General features: G+C 42.9%; 1 protein-coding gene across 3 annotated transcripts in view; it reads left to right on the top strand.

The window, feature by feature from the left end:
* The window catches only part of yeats2 (YEATS domain containing 2), a 135,040-nt gene that overhangs the window by 12,819 nt on the left and 103,974 nt on the right, over nt 1-18,247 (top strand). For all 3 annotated transcript variants that reach the window (XM_041182852.1, XM_041182851.1, XM_041182850.1), the window contains exons 4-10: nt 2,207-2,299; nt 8,707-8,961; nt 9,605-9,723; nt 11,068-11,229; nt 12,063-12,174; nt 15,346-15,390; nt 16,658-16,919. In XM_041182852.1, the coding sequence (XP_041038786.1) occupies nt 2,207-2,299; nt 8,707-8,961; nt 9,605-9,723; nt 11,068-11,229; nt 12,063-12,174; nt 15,346-15,390; nt 16,658-16,919 (1,048 nt within the window). The remainder of the gene's footprint in view (nt 1-2,206; nt 2,300-8,706; nt 8,962-9,604; nt 9,724-11,067; nt 11,230-12,062; nt 12,175-15,345; nt 15,391-16,657; nt 16,920-18,247) is intronic.

Raw genomic sequence — 18,247 nt, 5'->3', positions numbered from 1 at the left:
GGTGAAATTATAATAGGGAAATGGCAGAGATATTAAACTAATATCTTGTGTGGAATTTAATGCAGGCAATGGGGTTCTCGACTGCCTGCTGGAGAGCTGGCCAGAGCCCCGTGTTGCCTCTTTTCGAGAAGAACAGCTGCATTAAGTGCAAATCAGGCTCTTAACTGGACAGCTGCAGGCCTTTCCTGGGATCAAGGACCCCAGGGTTGGAAGCCCCGCAGGTTGAGAGCTGCCAGCCAATTAGGGGCAGGCTGCTTTGCATTGCTCGGTGGTGCCAGCGGGGAGAGGGTGACTGCTGTCAGTAATGCACCCTCCCTAGGCCCAGGATCGCTGAGAGAGCCAGGTTATGGATGAGTGATGACGATTTGGGGATCACAGGGTGGGGGTTGCAGGGGTGGGTGGTCAGCAGCAAGGGCAGGGGTGTGGGTCGCAGCAGGCCCCTCCTTCCCAATGCCAGGTCCCTCGATCAGGCACTGAGTGCTTTTGAACGAGGGACCTCTGGGAAGCCTTCAAGGGTGAATACCTGGGATGAAAGGAAAGGTTGAGCAGATTGGGCCTATACTTATTAGAGTTTAGAAGAATGAGGTGTGATCATATTGAATTACTTAAGATTCTGAGAGGGCTTGACAAGGTAGATGCTGAGAGGATGTTTCCCCTCGTGGTGGAATTTAGAAATAGGGGGCACAGTTTAAAAATAAGAGGTTTCTGTGAGACTTGCTAGTCTTTGGAATTCTGTTCCACAGAAAGCAGTGGGGGCTGGGTAGGCAGATTTTTGATCGACAAGGGAGTTAAGGATTATGAGGGACAGGCAAAAAAGTGGAGTTAAGGCCACAGTCTGATCAGCCATGATCTTATTGAATGACGAAGGAAGCTTGATAGGCCGAAAAGCCTACTTCTGCCCCTATTTCTTGTGATCTTATGAACATGGATAAAGGAGAACCAGTGGATCAAGTTTCTTTGGATTTTCAAAAAGCATTTGATAAGGCACCACACAGGAAATTATGACACTGAATGTGGACTCATGGAAACGGGCAATATATTGCCATGCATTGAGGATTGGTTAATGGATAGAAAACAGAGTAGGAATAACTTGGATATGTTTGGATTGATGGACTGAAACTAGCAAGATATTGCAAAGATCAGTCCTTGGGCCTCAGCTACTTACAATCAATTTTAATGAGTTTGATGAGGGGACTGAATGTAACATATCCAAGTTTGCTGACAATACAAAGTTATATGAGAAAATAACTGATTAGGAGGATACAAATAGGCTGCAGAGGAATTTTAGACATCTTGGGTGAGTGGGAAAGAATTAAAGATAGGTTACAATCTGGCAAAGTGTGATAGAAAAAATAAAAAGTCAGGATATTTTTTGAATGGTGAAAGACTGGGAAATGTTCACATTCAGAGGTACCTGGGTGTCCATGTACATGAATCATAGAAAGCTAACACACAGATACAGCAAGCAATTAGGAAGGCACATGGTGTGTTAGCTTTATTGTCAAGGGATTAGGGTAAAGAAGCATGACTATGGGATATTGGTGAGATCACATCCAGAGTACTGTGTGCAGTTCTCCTTACCTAAGTAAAGATACACTTGCCCTAGAGTGAGTGCCATGAAGGTTCACTAGACTGGTTCCTGGCAAGAGGAGAGATTGAGTAGGCCTTTATTCCCTGGAGTTTAGAAGAGTGAGAGGTGATCTAATTGGCACATATACATTTTTTGACAGGGTAGATGGTGAGAAAATGTTTCCTGTGGCTGGGGAATCTAGAACAAGGTGTCACTTCTTAGAATAATGGGTCAACCATTTGGTGCTGAGATAAAGAGAAATTTCTTCCCTCAGAGAATTGTGAACTTTTGGAATTCTCTATCCCAAAGAGCTGTGAGCACTCAGTTGTTGAGTATGTTCAAGGTAGAGGTTGATAGATTCTTGGGTATTAAGGGAAATGGGGATAATGCGAGAAAGTAGAGTTGAGGTGGAAGATCAGTCATGATTTTGTTGAATGGCAAAGGACACTAAAAGCGCCTAATTGCTTCCTTCAACTCCTACTTCTTCTGTTTGATGCAGTGAGATCTAACAGGAGATCTAGTAACTTTATAATTTCTGTACATTGTGTTCTTTTAGGATTCATATCATTTGCAGATGAGGACATTTCTAAACAGTTGCTTTACAATAAATGATTGAATATTTGCTTGTTCCTAAAGCGCCTGAACGAGGCCAGAAGGATGATGGACAAACTTCGTGCCTGCATCGTGGCCAACTACTACGCATCGGCTGTGCAGCCCAAGGTTGCTGAGGTAAGGAGGAGGAAGCAGGGAATCTGTTTGACCAGATTTTTAGTCCCACAATTTTGCCACGTGATTAAGTGACATTCCTTGGTTCAGTATCTGCATGATCTTGTAATGGCTGCCAGTGGGATTACATAAAGATGATTGACTATGATGGTGATCCAATCCATTCAAACCGATAATCATAAATCTGAGGTCTCGTTAATTAACTGGATCATTGAACCTGAAGGGAGAGCAGGAAATTATGTACTGCTAATTAAGTTCATGTGTGGCAGCAGTCCCTAACCCATGTGCCGTGAATGTTATTCAAGTGTGCCATGAAATCAGAGGCTAATCGGAGAGAACCCTGAACTCTGGCTCTTTATCACTGCTGTTATGGCCTTGAACTCTGGCTTGCCACTTTTATAGCCCCAAACTCTCACTTGCTCACTCTCGCCGCTTTTATAGCCCTGAACTCTCGCTCTGTCTCACCACTTTTATAGCCCCAAACTCTCACTCGCTCTCCACACTTTTATAGCCCCGAACCCTCGCTCACTCTCTCTCGCCACCTTTATAGCCCCAAACTCTCGCTTTCTCTTGTAGTTTTCATCGCCCCAAACACTCACTCTGTCTTCTGCTTTTATGGCTCTGAATTCTTGTTCTCCCTCACTGCCTTTCTCGCCCCGAAATGACATTGAAACATGTATTTAAAATAAAAAAACTTTCAAGCTCAAAAACCTCTGAGCTGCAGGGCAGTGTATCTGGAGGGGTACCCAAAGATGTGCTGGGGAACCTCCCTCAGGTTCCAGTTAAGGATTGCACATCAATTGCCTGGGAAGTTCAAACTTCTGATGGGCAATTGCCTTGCACTGGGAACCAGCCGAAAATGCGATTTAAATCCACTTCTAGCTTTTGGGTAGCCATAGGACTTACCCACCCAGACCCTCCATTGAACTCCCCCCAAGGGGGGATGGGCAATAAATGTTGGCCTAGCCAGCGATGCCCATATCCCATGAATGAATTTTTAAAAATCTCACCAATACCCACCCCGCCAGGCCTGACTCCCAGGATTGCCTGGATTTCCAGGTAAGTAATTTGAGCGGAGTGGCAATCCGACACCACCAGAAGTAGCTTTATTCGGTTTCCTTTTAAAAAATCATTGCACGTGGACAAAACTGCTGCAAAATCAAGATCAACCACAATACAATTTGTGTAGTCACCCATGGTAACTGAAAAATGGTATTCGCATGTTTTAGTATGAAACGAGACAACACAAAACACAATCACAAATAAGGGAAACACTGCCGGATCAAGATTCACATTTAGTATATGATATATACAGTCATGGATAAGCTCTTGAAGAATAGAAGTGAAGAATCCCGCTCTGATTCAAATGTGGCTGAAACAACAGAACCTCGACATAAAGACGAGGTTTGTGCACAGACAGTACAGTGACAGCTACTCGGCCTTTGGGATTTCGTGGACGGATGATGCCTCTTGTCCTGTTCCAGAAAGCCTAACTTGCATGGAGAAGCTCTCAAATGCTACCATGGTGCTAAGTAAATTGAAGTGCCAATTGAAAACAAAACAGCATTCGCTTGCCAGCAAGGATACACAATACTACAAGTGCCTGAGAGAACAAAACTTAAAGCAAAATCAACGTTTTGTTGTGGAATATCTAAAGACACTTGACACAGAATCAGCTGTAAGCAAATCAAGCAGCATTTTAGCAGCTTATTCAATATAAGTGTGCATACAGGGGAAATACTCTCTGAGGATGCTCTAGAAGACAATTCAAAGATATACAATTTCCGTCAGTTATTTATACCATCTTCATGATACCTTACTATTAACTCACAACGCTCTTACCTTGAACGTCTAGTTCGATATGTCCGCGATTATCAATGAGTTTACAAAATAATCATGGAATGACTTGACCTTTAGCAAAAATAACACCCACAGCTGAGTGAATCATGAGCTTTGTCTTATCTATTCTTTTGATTTACTACATTGTCCAGTCATCTGCATATCTTAGCCTGGCCTTGAATGTCACGTTCCTAAGCTTATTATGGCCTAAATCACAGGCCAGTCATCAGCTTCTTGGCCTGAAGAAAAGTCACATTCTCTACTACATCTGCTGTAGTGTCTTTTTTTTTAACTGCAAACACTTTTAAAACTTAAACCAGCAACTTGGTCAAGCCTGGGCAATCCCATGATACACCACTTCAGTATGATGGAGTATGTGTGGGTCTCAGATAATGCGCAAGAGGTGAGTTGCCTAGTGGCTGAGCACGGAGCGAAATTGAAGAAGCCGCACACTATTGCCAAAAGCCTAATTCTGCCGGCATGAAAAGTATTGTGGGAGTAATATTGGGAGCAGATGCTGCCGAAGGAAAAGGCAATGTTCCCCTTTATGATAATACAATTATTGATGAAATGTCAGTTGTTAATGAACAGGTGTTTCAAGAGAAATTAGAAATGAGTGGAAAATTTTGCCCTGCGTATTGATGATTCCACAGATATTAGCGGACACTGCCAGCTTATAACCAATGTCAGGTATGTTGACGGGGATTCCATTAAAGAGAATATCTTCTTTTGCAAACAATTGCCCAGTCATGCGACCAGAGAGGAAATCTTTCTTGTCACAACTGCTTATCTGGAGAAAAACAATCTTAACTGAACCAGGTGCAATAGTGTCTGCACTGACGGAGCAGCTTCCATGACGGGAAAATTCAAAGGATTTGTGAGTAAGGTGATAAAACAGAGTCCTGACATCTAGGTCAGCCACTGTATCCTGCATCGGGAAGCCCTTGTTGCTAATACAATCTGGCCTGAGTTAACTGCGTTATTGGACCAAACAGTGAAAATTGTGAATTATGTAAAATCACATTCTTTGAAATCACGCTTGTTTAGTATTTTGTGTGAAGAGATGGGAGCCGAGTACCAGGGTTTACTCATGCGTGCAGAAGTTTGATGGCTGCCTTGGGAGGAATTCGCAGAGCTCATACATTGAAACTGAAGTTTGCAGAGATGCCTCTGGGACACATTTTGGCTTCTTGCGGGACAAGAATACCCATCTATTTCGGACTGTACTATGGCAATACTCTTACCGTTTCTCATAACCTATCTGTGTGAGTTGGCATTCTCAACACTGACAAAAACAAAAGGAGGGAGCGCCTATCAATGGAGCCAGACCTGTGAGTTGCCCTGTCATCAGTTCCTCCCTGGATCAACAGACTCTGCTCACAGATGCAGGCCCAGGTGTCACACTAACGTTGTTGGTAAGATGCTGCTCAGAATATTTCCTTCATTTGCCTCTTATTTTGATTCTACTTTTAATTTCAGTAAATATTTCTTTAATGAATAAGAAGAAACAACTTTTTTATTGTGTTACAAATATGAATTTCCACATTGAGAAATGCAAAATTAAAAAAAACTGAAAACAATTGAAATCGTTAATGGGAAACACTTAAATTGTATACGTTTGCTATAAAAATTATTGTATTTGACATACAACTGGTGTTAGGGCTTTCATTGTAAACTGCTTAAATAAAAATGGTATTAGCTGGTGGTTTAATGTGTTCTGAGGAGGTTTTAGAGATGAAAGGCTTTTGCTAGGGGGCAGCTTAGTTGGAGAAAATAGAAGGTATGTCTCAATTTTATTATTGTATAAAGATGTGATCTGACATACAAAATGTTGGGAACCACTGATGTAAGGAATTGATTTGATTTTAAGTTTGGATTTATGAATTTGCTGATAAATCGTTAGGGTAAAGCATTACAGCAAACTTACCTCCTAAGCCCTACACCCAAATAAAATGGATAAATCATTTGGTTCTGATTGCATGCCTCCCAGACAATGGTAGGCCTGTGTAGAGATAGCAGAAACAATTCTTTGGTTCCTAGATGTGCAAATTGTACTGTGGAACTGGGGAGTAGCCAGTGGATCAGTTTTGTTCAAGATGGTAGGGAAAGATAAGCCAAGCAAGTGTAAGCTAGCTAATATGACATCAATTAGAAACCATAATTCATAAAAGTAATGTACTAGGCATAGTATATATGCATTTTCAAGTGCCATTTGATGAGATGCTTCACGGGGTTTGTTGTAACAATTCAGGTATGTGGCTTAAGAGAGAATTTAGCAGGATGGATAGAAAATGGCACTGAAAGATGAACAGGGATCTAAGGATTCAAATGCATAATTTCATGAAATTGTAGGTACAGGTAGGTAGGGTTATGAGGAGAGACTCAAGATGCTATGACTGTTTCCACTAGACCAGAGAAGACTAAGGCAGAATTTAATAGAGATTGTTGAAAGTATGATGGTGAGAGCGTGATTTTCTCTGGTTGTGAGTCAGGAAGGAGGGCAGTCAATTTAAAATTATTGCTAAGGACATAGATGTTAGGAGATATTTCTTTGTGCGACAGGTACTTTGGAGCACAGAATGCTTTACTGCAGTGAATGGTTGAATCGGAGACTTGCATCTTCGAAGAAAAAAATCAGGATAAGTATTTGAAGCAGAAAAAGATACAGGGCTATGGGAGTGAGTGGGTAAGTGGGATTAGTTTCAGATTGCTCTGGCAAAATGCCAGCACACCATGATAGGCTAAATTGCCGCCTACTGTGCTGTAAATGTCTATTGTTTGTGGACTGTGGCCCTTTGCCCTATATTTTCCGTTAAAATAAAAGGACCCTTAATGAGTGTGGGCTTCAACCAGCCTTGTTTTTGTAGAGTGATAAGCCATTGCAAATTATGACCCAGAATTGGTGCCATGGTCACAGTCAAGATGTGACAGTTGCTTTGATAGCTAATTCAATCAAAGGTTGATAGGCCACTTCATGCTCCGCGACAAGTGAAAGGCCTCTCGATAATCAAAGGACCATCTTGCGGTCTTGAGTTTTCCATTTTCTGTGTCGGAAACCATATGCTGTCTGAGAATTTACCTGCAGCAATTAGCTATCACCCAATGTATCCATAAACTTGTTGAGGCGCTAAAAGAATTTAAGACTCTTTCTTCTATTTTAAACAGGTAATCCACTTTATATGTAGTGTAAGTTTACTTATTGTACTTAGAGTTTTGCTGGTCTGTCTGACTTTTGTATATCATAGAATCACAGTGCAGAAGAGGCCCTTTGTCCCATCAAGTCTGCACCGACACGTGAGAAACACCTGACCTTCCTACCTAATCCCATTTACCAGCACTTGGCCCATAGCCTTGAATGTTATGACGTGCCAAGTGCTCATCCAAGTACTTTTTAAAGGATGTGAGGCAACCCACCTCCACCACCCTCCCAGGCAGTGCATTCCAGACCGTCACCACCCTCTGGGTAAAAATGTTTTTCCTCACATCCCCCCTAAACCTCCTGCCCCTCACTTTGAACTTGTGTCCCCTCGTGACTGACCCTTCAACTAAGGGGAACAGCTGCTCCATATCCACCATGTCCATGCCCCTCATAACCTTGTACACCTCGATCAGGTCGCCCCTCAGTCTTCTCTGCTCCAACGAAAACAACCCAAGTCTATCCAACCTCTCTTCATAACTTAAATGTTTCATACCAGGCAACATCCTGGTGAATCTCATCTGCACCCACTCCAGTGCAATCACATCCTTCCTATAATGTGGCGACCAGAACTGCACACAGTACTCCAGCTGTGGCCTCATCAAGGTTCTATACAACTCCAACATGACCTCCCTACTTTTGTAATCTATGCCTCGATTGATAAAGGCAAGTGTCCCATATGCCTTTTTCATCACTCCACTAATGCACCCATTTTCATTTTTATCATTTTATTTTTAAAATACATCTGACTTTGCAATTTAGCCTGAAAATTATGGTTTGAGTGTGATATTTTTCCACTTAGTGAGGTGAAAGAATATGTGACTATTGTGATTCAGTTTAATTATTAGGCCTGGGATATGTTTACCTGAATGCATGACACAGAATAAGGAATTTAGTTTAACTTTTTTACTATAATTTTTTGGATTTTAAAACCCAACCTGAGCTCATTAATCACTTGCCTCCACTTCACCTCATTTTCTTTCCTGACCTTTTTTCTAACCTTGGTGCCCTATCGCCTTGGTCCTTTGCTGCTCCAGTAATACCTTTAAGCTATTAGGTATCTTTGAGACATTGAAATGGGTTTAACTTGAGAATATGAAGTTGTTTAGGTAAATTTGCTTAATTGGTTAAATTGCCAGAAAGTGTTTGCAGATATTACTTTCTGAAATAATGTGAAATTCTTTTTAGTTATACAGTAAGTGTCTTTTTGCATTCACAGCATCGTCCTTAGTCAGGACAATGGGATTGCCTTCATTGCCATTTCTTGGTGGAGGTGTTGGGACCATCCATTAATGTTTGCTGAGAGAGATGACCTCCTTTAGTTTAACCTTGCTTTCCTGAACATTGACTAAACTGGGCTGTTTGATTCTTTCAGGGTCCAAAACCGTACGATCCGACTGTTTTCAATCACCCAGTCATCAAGAAATTTCTAGAATCTCCTTCACGATCATCGTCCCCAGCCAATCAACGATCTGAAACTCCATCCGCCAACCAATCGGAAACAGATTCGGTCACTCACCAAGCGGACACCTTTTTGGACAAAGAAAGCGAGCAGGAACAGCTATCTCAAGCATGTGAGGGCATTCAGTCTGACCGATCCGAGAAAAGAGCAGGGCGGAACACTAGCCAGGTACAGTGATGAGAGGCGAATCCCTCACTGTGTAGGGAGACGGTACGTGAGGCTCTAAAGCATTGCTTCCTGACCTTGGATAGGAAGTGGTAATGGAAGCTACCGTTGGCCCCAATCACCTTGACCTACAAAAAGCTGTCAGGTTCCCAATCTTGATTGCTGGAAAGTGGGTGTGTGGGCATCAAGAGAAGCCTGGTGTCTGCAGTCAAACAGCCTGCCCACAGGCTCACACAACAAGTGATCACTTGCACAAGCTACTCGAGGGCATTGGAACCTGGGAATTATCAACATCTTAAGGAGAATAAAGTGGTTGCAAAATGGAGCTGTGCATGGGTGTCATTCCACTATGCTGAGATGCCAGTCTCACTGCTCTGGCGTGGAACGGGGGGAGGTGGCAAGTAGAGCTACGCAGTGAGGTTATGAGAATCAGCAGTTTTATCCATAGTTGGCTGGTGTGAAGATCAGCCACCCATGTTGGCTGTTGATTGGGATTGGCTGGCCCTGTTGGAGGTTAGTAGTCCAAGGAGATTGGAAGAGGCAGTGGGGAAAAAGCAGTGGTAAGGAGGTGGAAATGGGAAGACAATACACCGTTGAACAAAATAGAGTGACTCATCTCATTGTTTTCTGTTCCTGTCTTTCCTAGGATACCTTTGGAGTCCCAACCCAACAGGAGATAGAACAACGGTGCACCTACCTCACCACCAGTGAAGATCCTTCACGTCTTTACGTCAAAAAGACAATTGTCGTTGGCAACGTTTCAAAGTCAGTGCTTGGTTCTTCTTGGCATCTGTCTCTAACTCTCAATGTTTTGCATTTCTTTACCTTGCCTTCTGACCCCCTTTTCCGCCCCTACACCCCCTTCCCCCCTTATGAAAGTGGAAGTGTAACTGAGGGTGATCAGAATATAAAATAACTATAAGATGTGATGTTCTGTAATCTGTTCACTGTGAACAGACCTCCACAGTAACTTTGGCAGAGAATCCTTGGAGAGCCCAGAGAAAAGGCAAAATTAGCAATTCTCCAGATTTTCTACAGATCCTTTGCTAAATTTATAGTGAACTGTAGAGCTATGTGGAACTTAAGATAAAAACCTGCGGCAGAGAGCCCCTTCAACCTGTTTCTACCTGTTAGAGCTGAAGTGTGATGTCAAAGGAAAGCAAGTAGGTGATTGGTGGGTATCTCTTCCATGTCCTTTTTGATTGGCCAAGTGGTTTAAATCAGGAGACATTATTACAGCTGAAGAGTACAGTTAAGAAATTCACTTTAAAAATATTTAACATCCAAATGAATTAATTAAATAGAATAGAGATGGCTGGGCAGGAATATGATGCAGCTGTAATATGTGGGAGCTGGTGGATGCCGGTGCGGTCCACGGTGACCGCATCTGCAGCAAGTGTTGGCTGCTCAAGGAATTTCAACTCAGAGCTAATGAGCAGGAGTCCAAGCTGTGAACACCGAAACACATCAAGGAGGGGGAGAGTTACCTGGACACTGTTTCAGGATTTTGATCCAGCGACAGTGAAGGAACGGTGATATATTTCCAAGTCAGGATGGTGTGTGGCTTGGAGGGGAATTTGCAGATAGTGGTGTTCCCAGGGATATGCTGCCCTTGTTCTTCGAGGTGTTAGAGGTCATGGGTTTGGAAGGTGCTATTGAAGGAGCCTTGGTGAGTTCTTGCAGTGCATTCTGTAGATGGTACATGCTGCTGCCACTGTGTATTGGTGGCGGAGGGAGTGGATGTTGAGAATGGTGGCTGGGATGCCAATCACGTGGGCTGCATGGCCCTGGATGGTGTTAAGCTTCTTGAGTGTTGGAGCTGCACTCATCCATTTCTTATACTGGACTACCCAGTGAATTGTAAAGCCCACTATAACGTTTGTGAATTTATATTCTACATTTCTGGTTATATGTTACAGAATTCAAACAATTTTTAAAAATTTATTCATGTTACCTAGGCACTGAAAGTAATGAGCTTGCTGCTGTTCATCCATCCCTTTCCCAGCCCCTGTGCTAATTCCTGTTCCCATTCTTGGTCCTTGGTCGAATTTTGCTCATTGTCTCTTCAAGATTGTCTCTTTAATTGATTGTTTAATTGTTATTTTACAGGTATATTCCCCCAGACAAGAGGGAGGAGAATGATCAGTCCACCCACAAGTGGATGGTTTACGTGCGAGGTTCACGGAAGGAGCCCACGATTGACCATTTTGTGAAGAAGGTTTGGTTCTTCCTACATCCCAGCTATAAGCCAAATGACCTGGTGGAAGTTAGGTATGGTTCAGTGTCTCATCTTGAGCGTCACTCCTGCTCGGGGTTAGGCAACCTGATCGAATTGTTTAAAATCAGGTTGAAATCAGGAGGGTGGCAGTTTGTGCAGACCAGGGCCTGTGAATTGTATTATACCAAAGCTAACACAGGGCCAAAGGATAACGGACTGTGTACCTTAATTAAAATTACTGAAAGTTACGAATAGCATTTATTGCTCAATGAATGTAGAGTAGATTTTTTTTTGGTTGAAACAAATTAGTTTGTTTCCATGCCCCTTGATTATATAGCAAGGTCATTTTTATTTAGGAAGAGTAAGACTTTAGCTGAGCATCACTTGTATTGCATCCTCTCAGAAACACGTGGATATTTGGTAGCCAGACTCATGAGGAACAACACTGATAGATTGGCGCAAGAAAGCATGTCAGCATCAAGCATGAGCTCAATACAGATTAAAGTTCCCTCGACATTGCCCCATCAAACACTTCCATCTCAGGCACAGCACTGGTTAGACAACAGAATAAAGCACCTTCAATACTGCCCCTGCAAACATTTGAAGGCCAGGGACAGCACAAACGCAGCCAATTCCAGGACTTTGGTTCATAGAGACCTTTGGGCACCTGAAGCACACATGCTGTCTGTCCTTTTTCAGCACATTCCTAGTGAACAGAGCTTTTGTCATTTTTTTTGACTGCAAAACTCAGAGTTTGTTGTCGGGTTCAGTAGATGGTGGAACAGTGAGTAATAAGCCATGTGAAACACATTGGCAATGTTTTGTTGTTGTCTGAATGATATTTAGTGTTGAATGATTTTCTTTTTGGTCTTTATTTTCTGATTAGTGAACCACCATTTCACCTGACCAGACGAGGCTGGGGTGAATTCCCTGTTCGCATTCAGATCCACTTCAGGGACCTGCGCAACAAGAGAATAGACATCATCCACCAGCTGAAGGTACAGCGGTTTTTGGGTAAAGCTATGCCCCAGACATATTTATATATTTTCTCAATCTGTGTGCTGCAGTTAACAACACAAATTGGGCTCGAAAGAGGGGGGAGCAATAATTTTATCACTGTGATCAGTCAGGATGCTGGGGCAAAAGGAGCTTTCAGGACTGAGATCAATATATTTTTATGAGGTAAAGGTATCAAGAGGTATGAATGTGTGGATCAGTGTTCATCTAATTGAATAGTGGAGCAGGTTTGAGGAGCTGAATGATTTACTCCTGTTTCTTTTTCTTATGATCTCAGCATCTAGCTGCGATTACAGTAATGTTATGCAGTCTCCTCAGCTAGGGTTTAATGTGTGTGTGTGTGTGTGTGTGTGTGTGTGTGTGTCGCCTCGTGTGCCCACCCCCCATCCGCACAGTAGTGTGTTTGTCCACTGAGTGCACTTTTCCCCTCCTTCCCACTTTGATAATCATGGAATAAGTGGGAAGAAAATGAATATGAAAAAATTCAATTTCTTATTCTAAAATCCTCCTCACTTTTGATTTTCTTTTGTTTTGAACTCTGTTAGCTACTCTCATTGTCCTGAAGACCTTTGGCCCAAGTCTTGCTGTTATCACCAATTAGTTGAGGTCTGTGATACACTAACCCTCCGAAATTAATTTTACTTCTTTTAAATTATTAGGTGTCACTTGGTGGCACCCGCACCGTTGAGTCAGAAGGTTTTGGAGTGAAGTCACATACCACAGTCTTCAGTACATAACCTAGGCCATAATCTAGGTGAGGGAGTGTTGCATGTCAGAGGTGTCATCTTTCAGATGAGATATTAAATTGGACCTGTCCCCTCAGATGGGTGTAAAAGGCAATTGAACTGAAGTGTATTTTGGGAAGGTTGCAGAGGCCATGAGTCCACAAAACAAAAATGCCAGTAATTTGCCTTGTATGATCACGGGGGATGTGGAATCCAGTAAGTGGCACTGTGATGAAGGGTGCTTCCCTTACATGAGCTCCACATTTTGAGAAGGATATGAAAGCATTAAAGAGGATGTGGAAAAGATTCACGAGGATGTCCCTCAAACCTGCAACCACCAATTATGTGGATAGATTGGAGAAGCCATGGTTGTTCTCTTCAGAGAAGAGAATGTTGAGGGGAAATTTGATAGACGTGTAAAAAATCATGAGAGGTCTGGATGGAGTAGATAGGGAGAAACTGTTCCCTTTGGCAGAAGCATTGAGAACCAAAGGACAATGATTTAAGGCAAATAGCAGAAGAACCAAAGGCGACTCATGGGAAAATATTTTTACACAGTGAGAGGTTGGGATCTGGAATGCACAACCTCAGAGTGCAGTGGAGGCAGATTCAATTATGGCTTTCAAAGAAGACTTGCATCATTACCTGAAGAGAAAAAAAATTGCAGGACTATGGGTAAAAGGCAGATGAGTGGGATGAACCGAATTGCTGTTTAAGAGAGTCGGCATGGACACAACAGGCTGAGTGGCCTCCTTCTGTGCTCTAACCGTTCTATAATTCTATGTTCTGTGTTAAAGCCAGTTTACACAGACATTCTGGGTAGAGAACGAGAGAACGGGAGTGGAAAATGCTGGTCTGTATGTAGAGCTTGCCCTCATGGGACATTGCAAGGTTAGATTCCAGTGTGCACAGAAATGGGGACAGGTGTATGAGCACTGCTGCACACTCTGAGCATGGCTCCTCAGTGTCTCCTTGTTTTGACTGTGGCTGCTTAGTGTCAGTGTGGCTCCTCACCACAAACGTGGCAGTATGTTGTAAACCTGGCTCCATGTTGTGAGTGGTCCAGATTTCGGTTTCTCAGTAGAGTGAGTGCCACAGTTAGGCTGCTTATAAGCAGCAAATTAAGCATAAAGGGTATTATTCAGACATGATGGAGAGAACCATATATCTTTGCTTGTTGTAATTAGATTGACTATACAGACTAGTACAGCACTCTTTCCCATAATGTTACTCAAAGGCATGTGCACTCCTCCTGCTCACATCATTAGGGAGTGGTGAAACAGTGTAAAGTCAATTTTATTCTGTATCTAACCTGACCTGGGAGTGTTTAATGGGGAAGTTTAAGAAAGCTTTACTCTTCAATTAGGTTAGTATGAGAATAAAATGTTAAGCAGTCCCAACTCAAGTACACTATGGGTTACATACAAAATAAATCTCCCTCTCCAGTACCCCGTCAATCTCCCAGAAGAAATATAATTTGGGTCAGATATCAGAATAAAGCTCCTTTGATACTGTCCTAATGGGCATTTCTAAATGAGGTATAGTGCAGGTTAGAAGTAATAAAGAAAAAAAGTTGTATTTATATGACAAGTTTACACCCTCAGGATTCCCCAGAGTACTTCACAGCCAATGAAATGATTCTGCAATGTAACTCCTATTGTATTGGTTGCCAGTTTTCTCTGAGCAAGCTCCCACAAACAGCGATCAGTCTGTTTTTGATTGCAGTGGTTGAGGTATAAATATTTCACAAGACATCAGATGGATTCCCTGCTGTTTTTCGAGTATTGCTATAGGATCTTTTATTTCTTCGTAACCAGGCAGTCAGGGTCTTGGTTTAATGTCCCATATAAAAGATTGCACCTCTGCCACTTTCAGTCAACCTAGATGCTGTGCTCATGTCCTGGAATGGAGCTTGAATCTATGACCTTGCTGAGAGATGAGAGTGCTACCACAGAGACAAGCTGGCATGATATGAGCACTTTATGAAGCTCCTTCTACATTGATTCATTGAGTGCTTCCAAGTTACACAAAGTGGATACAATATGAAGCTTCTTCTGCTGTGTCTCAAGTAGATTGATTCAGCGCCCTTCTAGTGCGACTTTTCAGTCTCCGGCACCAAGCATCATCTGGGTTCAATTCCCAAATTGGGGCCTGTATTAGACTTGTGATTGAGACTTACTTTACAGCCTGCCTGCATAGAGAAGAGAGTTTAGACCTAAGTTTTTGCCCATACCTACTCACTGAGTGGAAAATCTAGCTTGCTAACAGAGCATTAGTTTAGGCTGGATCTGATGTGAGGTACCAGAGGTGACTGACCCACTATTGTACTCAGTTCCCTTCCCACCATTTTCTTTTTGCAGTGCTCATGTTGAATGGACACAGCTGTCTTTCACCTTACTGATCTGAGTTTAATGTTTCTTTCCACAGCTGGATAGAACGTATACAGGCTTGCAGACACTTGGTGCAGAAACGGTATGCTTTAATCTCTATCCCTTGTTCGCACTCTCTCTCTTTCTCTCTCTCTCTCACTTTATTTCTCTCTCCTTTTTCCTCTGTAGCTTCCTCTTTCTTTTACTCCATTTGGTTCTTTCAGCTGTGAGGCCGCTGACACCTTGTGGTCCGATTTCATGCAACCATTGCTCAGGCATGAACCTAGACAATGCGTATGGGTCATCTGCCCAACACTAAGGAAATCACAGCCAAGACCAAACTGTACATTCGCAGCAAGAGTCTGTGTAAGGGGATCAGAAGGAGGAATCCCCTTTGGGATTTTCTTCATTCCACCCCACGGTTGTTGGGCTGACAGCTTCTCGCTTGAAGAATTAAATCTTTCATTTATGTTAACAACTTAGGAATTACTGTGTATGATAATTAGTTGAATGCTTAACCCTCATGTATGACTTTCCTCTGACCAGTTTCATAGCGCTGGTGTTAGCTTCAAATTCAAGCTTTAATAAAGAGACTAGCTTCCCCTTTAAATTAATGGTGGGCCAGCTAATATCACCAACATCATTTCTGGACTTGTGGGTTGGGATTTTATGGCCCCGCCGCGGCGTGTCTCCCCCCGGTGGATGTTGGCGAGCCATTTAAATCTCCACTCATTTTGGCAGAACCATATTATTCCACCAGGCAGGAGGGGCTGTAAAATCCTGGCCATGGAGTGTAGACTGGCAGTGGCTCAATTTTAAAATTCTCATCCATGTTTTGACATTCATGGCCTCACCCCTCGCTCTCTCTGTAATCTCCTCCAGGGCTACAACATTCCCAGGTCTCTACATTGCTCCAAGTCTGGTCACTTGAATCTCCGATTTTCATTGCCCCACCATTGATGCCCCACCAGAAGAATCTGTCTAGGTTCTAAGCTCTGGAATTCCCTTCATAAACTTTTTGCTTTCGTTTTGGACTATTTTCTTTTTTAAACCTCTTCATCTCTCTCACCCCATCTAAGATGCTCCATAAAATATTTTATCCAATTGATCCAATTTTGTGATCACCGGCTCTATTGTATCTTTATGTGGCTTGGCGTTCAAATTGTGTTTGCTAATCCTCCTAACATTTTGCAATAGGAAAGGCACTATATAAATGTAAGCTGTTTTGAACATTTCTCTGTTTAGATTGTAGCCCATTCCTGCACTCACACTGGCTCTGTGCATCTTGCTGTCTCTTGTCTGTCTTATTTGAAAAGTTGTTTTTTGAGCACTGTAATGATTGTGTTCTCTTTATGTTCCCCTTGGAACAGGTGGTGGACGTTGAACTGCACCGTGACTCTCTTGGGGAGGACTACCTTCCCACAGCGCTGCCTCCTTCTGGCTCCTCTGCAGTACTTCTGTCTTCATCCTCCTCCTGCAGCAGGACCCCTCAGTCTGTCACCCCCTCACAATCTGCAAAATCCTCCACTCCCCCAGTGACATCAGCGGGAGGAGTTCACGTGTCTGCCGCAGTTTTGAACTCTGTTGCTGGAAAGCAGTCACATGACTCTCTGGGATTCACTTCAGAGAAAGGTGAGATGGGTCTTGCATCACTTGTAAGCCCCACACCTGTATGCAATCCCCATACCAAACATGGAGATACACGTGAGTATGTACAACCCAAAACAAACTTCACTAAACACTTGACATTCAATGCCATTACCATCACTGAATCCCCCACTATCAATATCCTGGGGTTATCATTGACCAGAAACTGAACTGGACTAGCCATATAAATACTGTGGCTATAAGAGCAGGTCAGAGGCTAGGAATTCTGCGGAGAGTAACCCATCCGTGACTCCTCAAAGCCTCTCTACCATCTACAAGGCACAAATCAGGAGTATGATGGGATACCCTCCAATTGCCTGGATGAGTGCAGCTCCAACAACACTCAGGATGTTTGACACCATTCAGGATAAAGCAACCCATCCACAAACATTCACACCCTTCACCGCCGACGCACAGTGGCAGCAGTGTGTACCATCTACAGGATGCACTGCAGGAACTCACCAAGGCTCCATAGGCACCGCCTTCCAAACCCATGACTGCTACCATTTTGAAGGACAAGGGCAGCAGATAGATGGGAGTAGCACCACCTGCAAGTTCTCCTCCAAGCCACTCACCATCCTGACTTGGAAATATATCACTGTTCCTTCACTGTCGCTGGGTCAAAATCCTGGAACACCCTTCCTAACAGCACTATGGGTGTACCTACACCATGTGGACTGCAGCAGTTCAAAAAGCCATTCACCACCACCTTCTCAAGGGCAATTAGAAATGGGCAATAAATGTTGACTTAGCCAGTGATGCCCTCATCCTGTAAAATGAATAAAAAAGATCTTTTATACAGCTCCAACATCAAACCCAGAGCCACACACGTGAATATAAGCCCCCTAAACTAAACAAGGAGTCACAATGAATATACAAACTTGAAGAAAAATGGAACCACTGGTGTATGTACAAATCCCAAAACGAATCATGGACTCTCACGTGTATATATAATACTGAAACCAAACATGAAATTACACACACACACACACACACACACACACACACACACACACATCCCAAATGAAACACTGTCATACACAAGTATGTACAACCCCAAAGCAAACACAGAGCCACCAACATCTATAAACAGTGAAACCAAAAATTGGCCTACACAGATATGTGTAAAACTAAACAATGAGCTGCACACATATCCACAAACTCTGAAACTAAACACTGAGAACATGAAGTTATGCGCATGCACACACACACACACCCACACATGTACAGACCTCAAACAAACAGTGAGCTAGGCATGTACTTTAGTAAAAATTCAAACTAAACACTGAAGGGATGCTTGTTTAAATATGTTC

Source organism: Carcharodon carcharias, chromosome 2, assembly GCF_017639515.1.
Source record: "Carcharodon carcharias isolate sCarCar2 chromosome 2, sCarCar2.pri, whole genome shotgun sequence".
In the NCBI taxonomy this organism is placed as follows: Eukaryota; Metazoa; Chordata; class Chondrichthyes; order Lamniformes; family Lamnidae; genus Carcharodon; species Carcharodon carcharias.
This window is presented reverse-complemented; position numbering and strand designations above follow the sequence as displayed.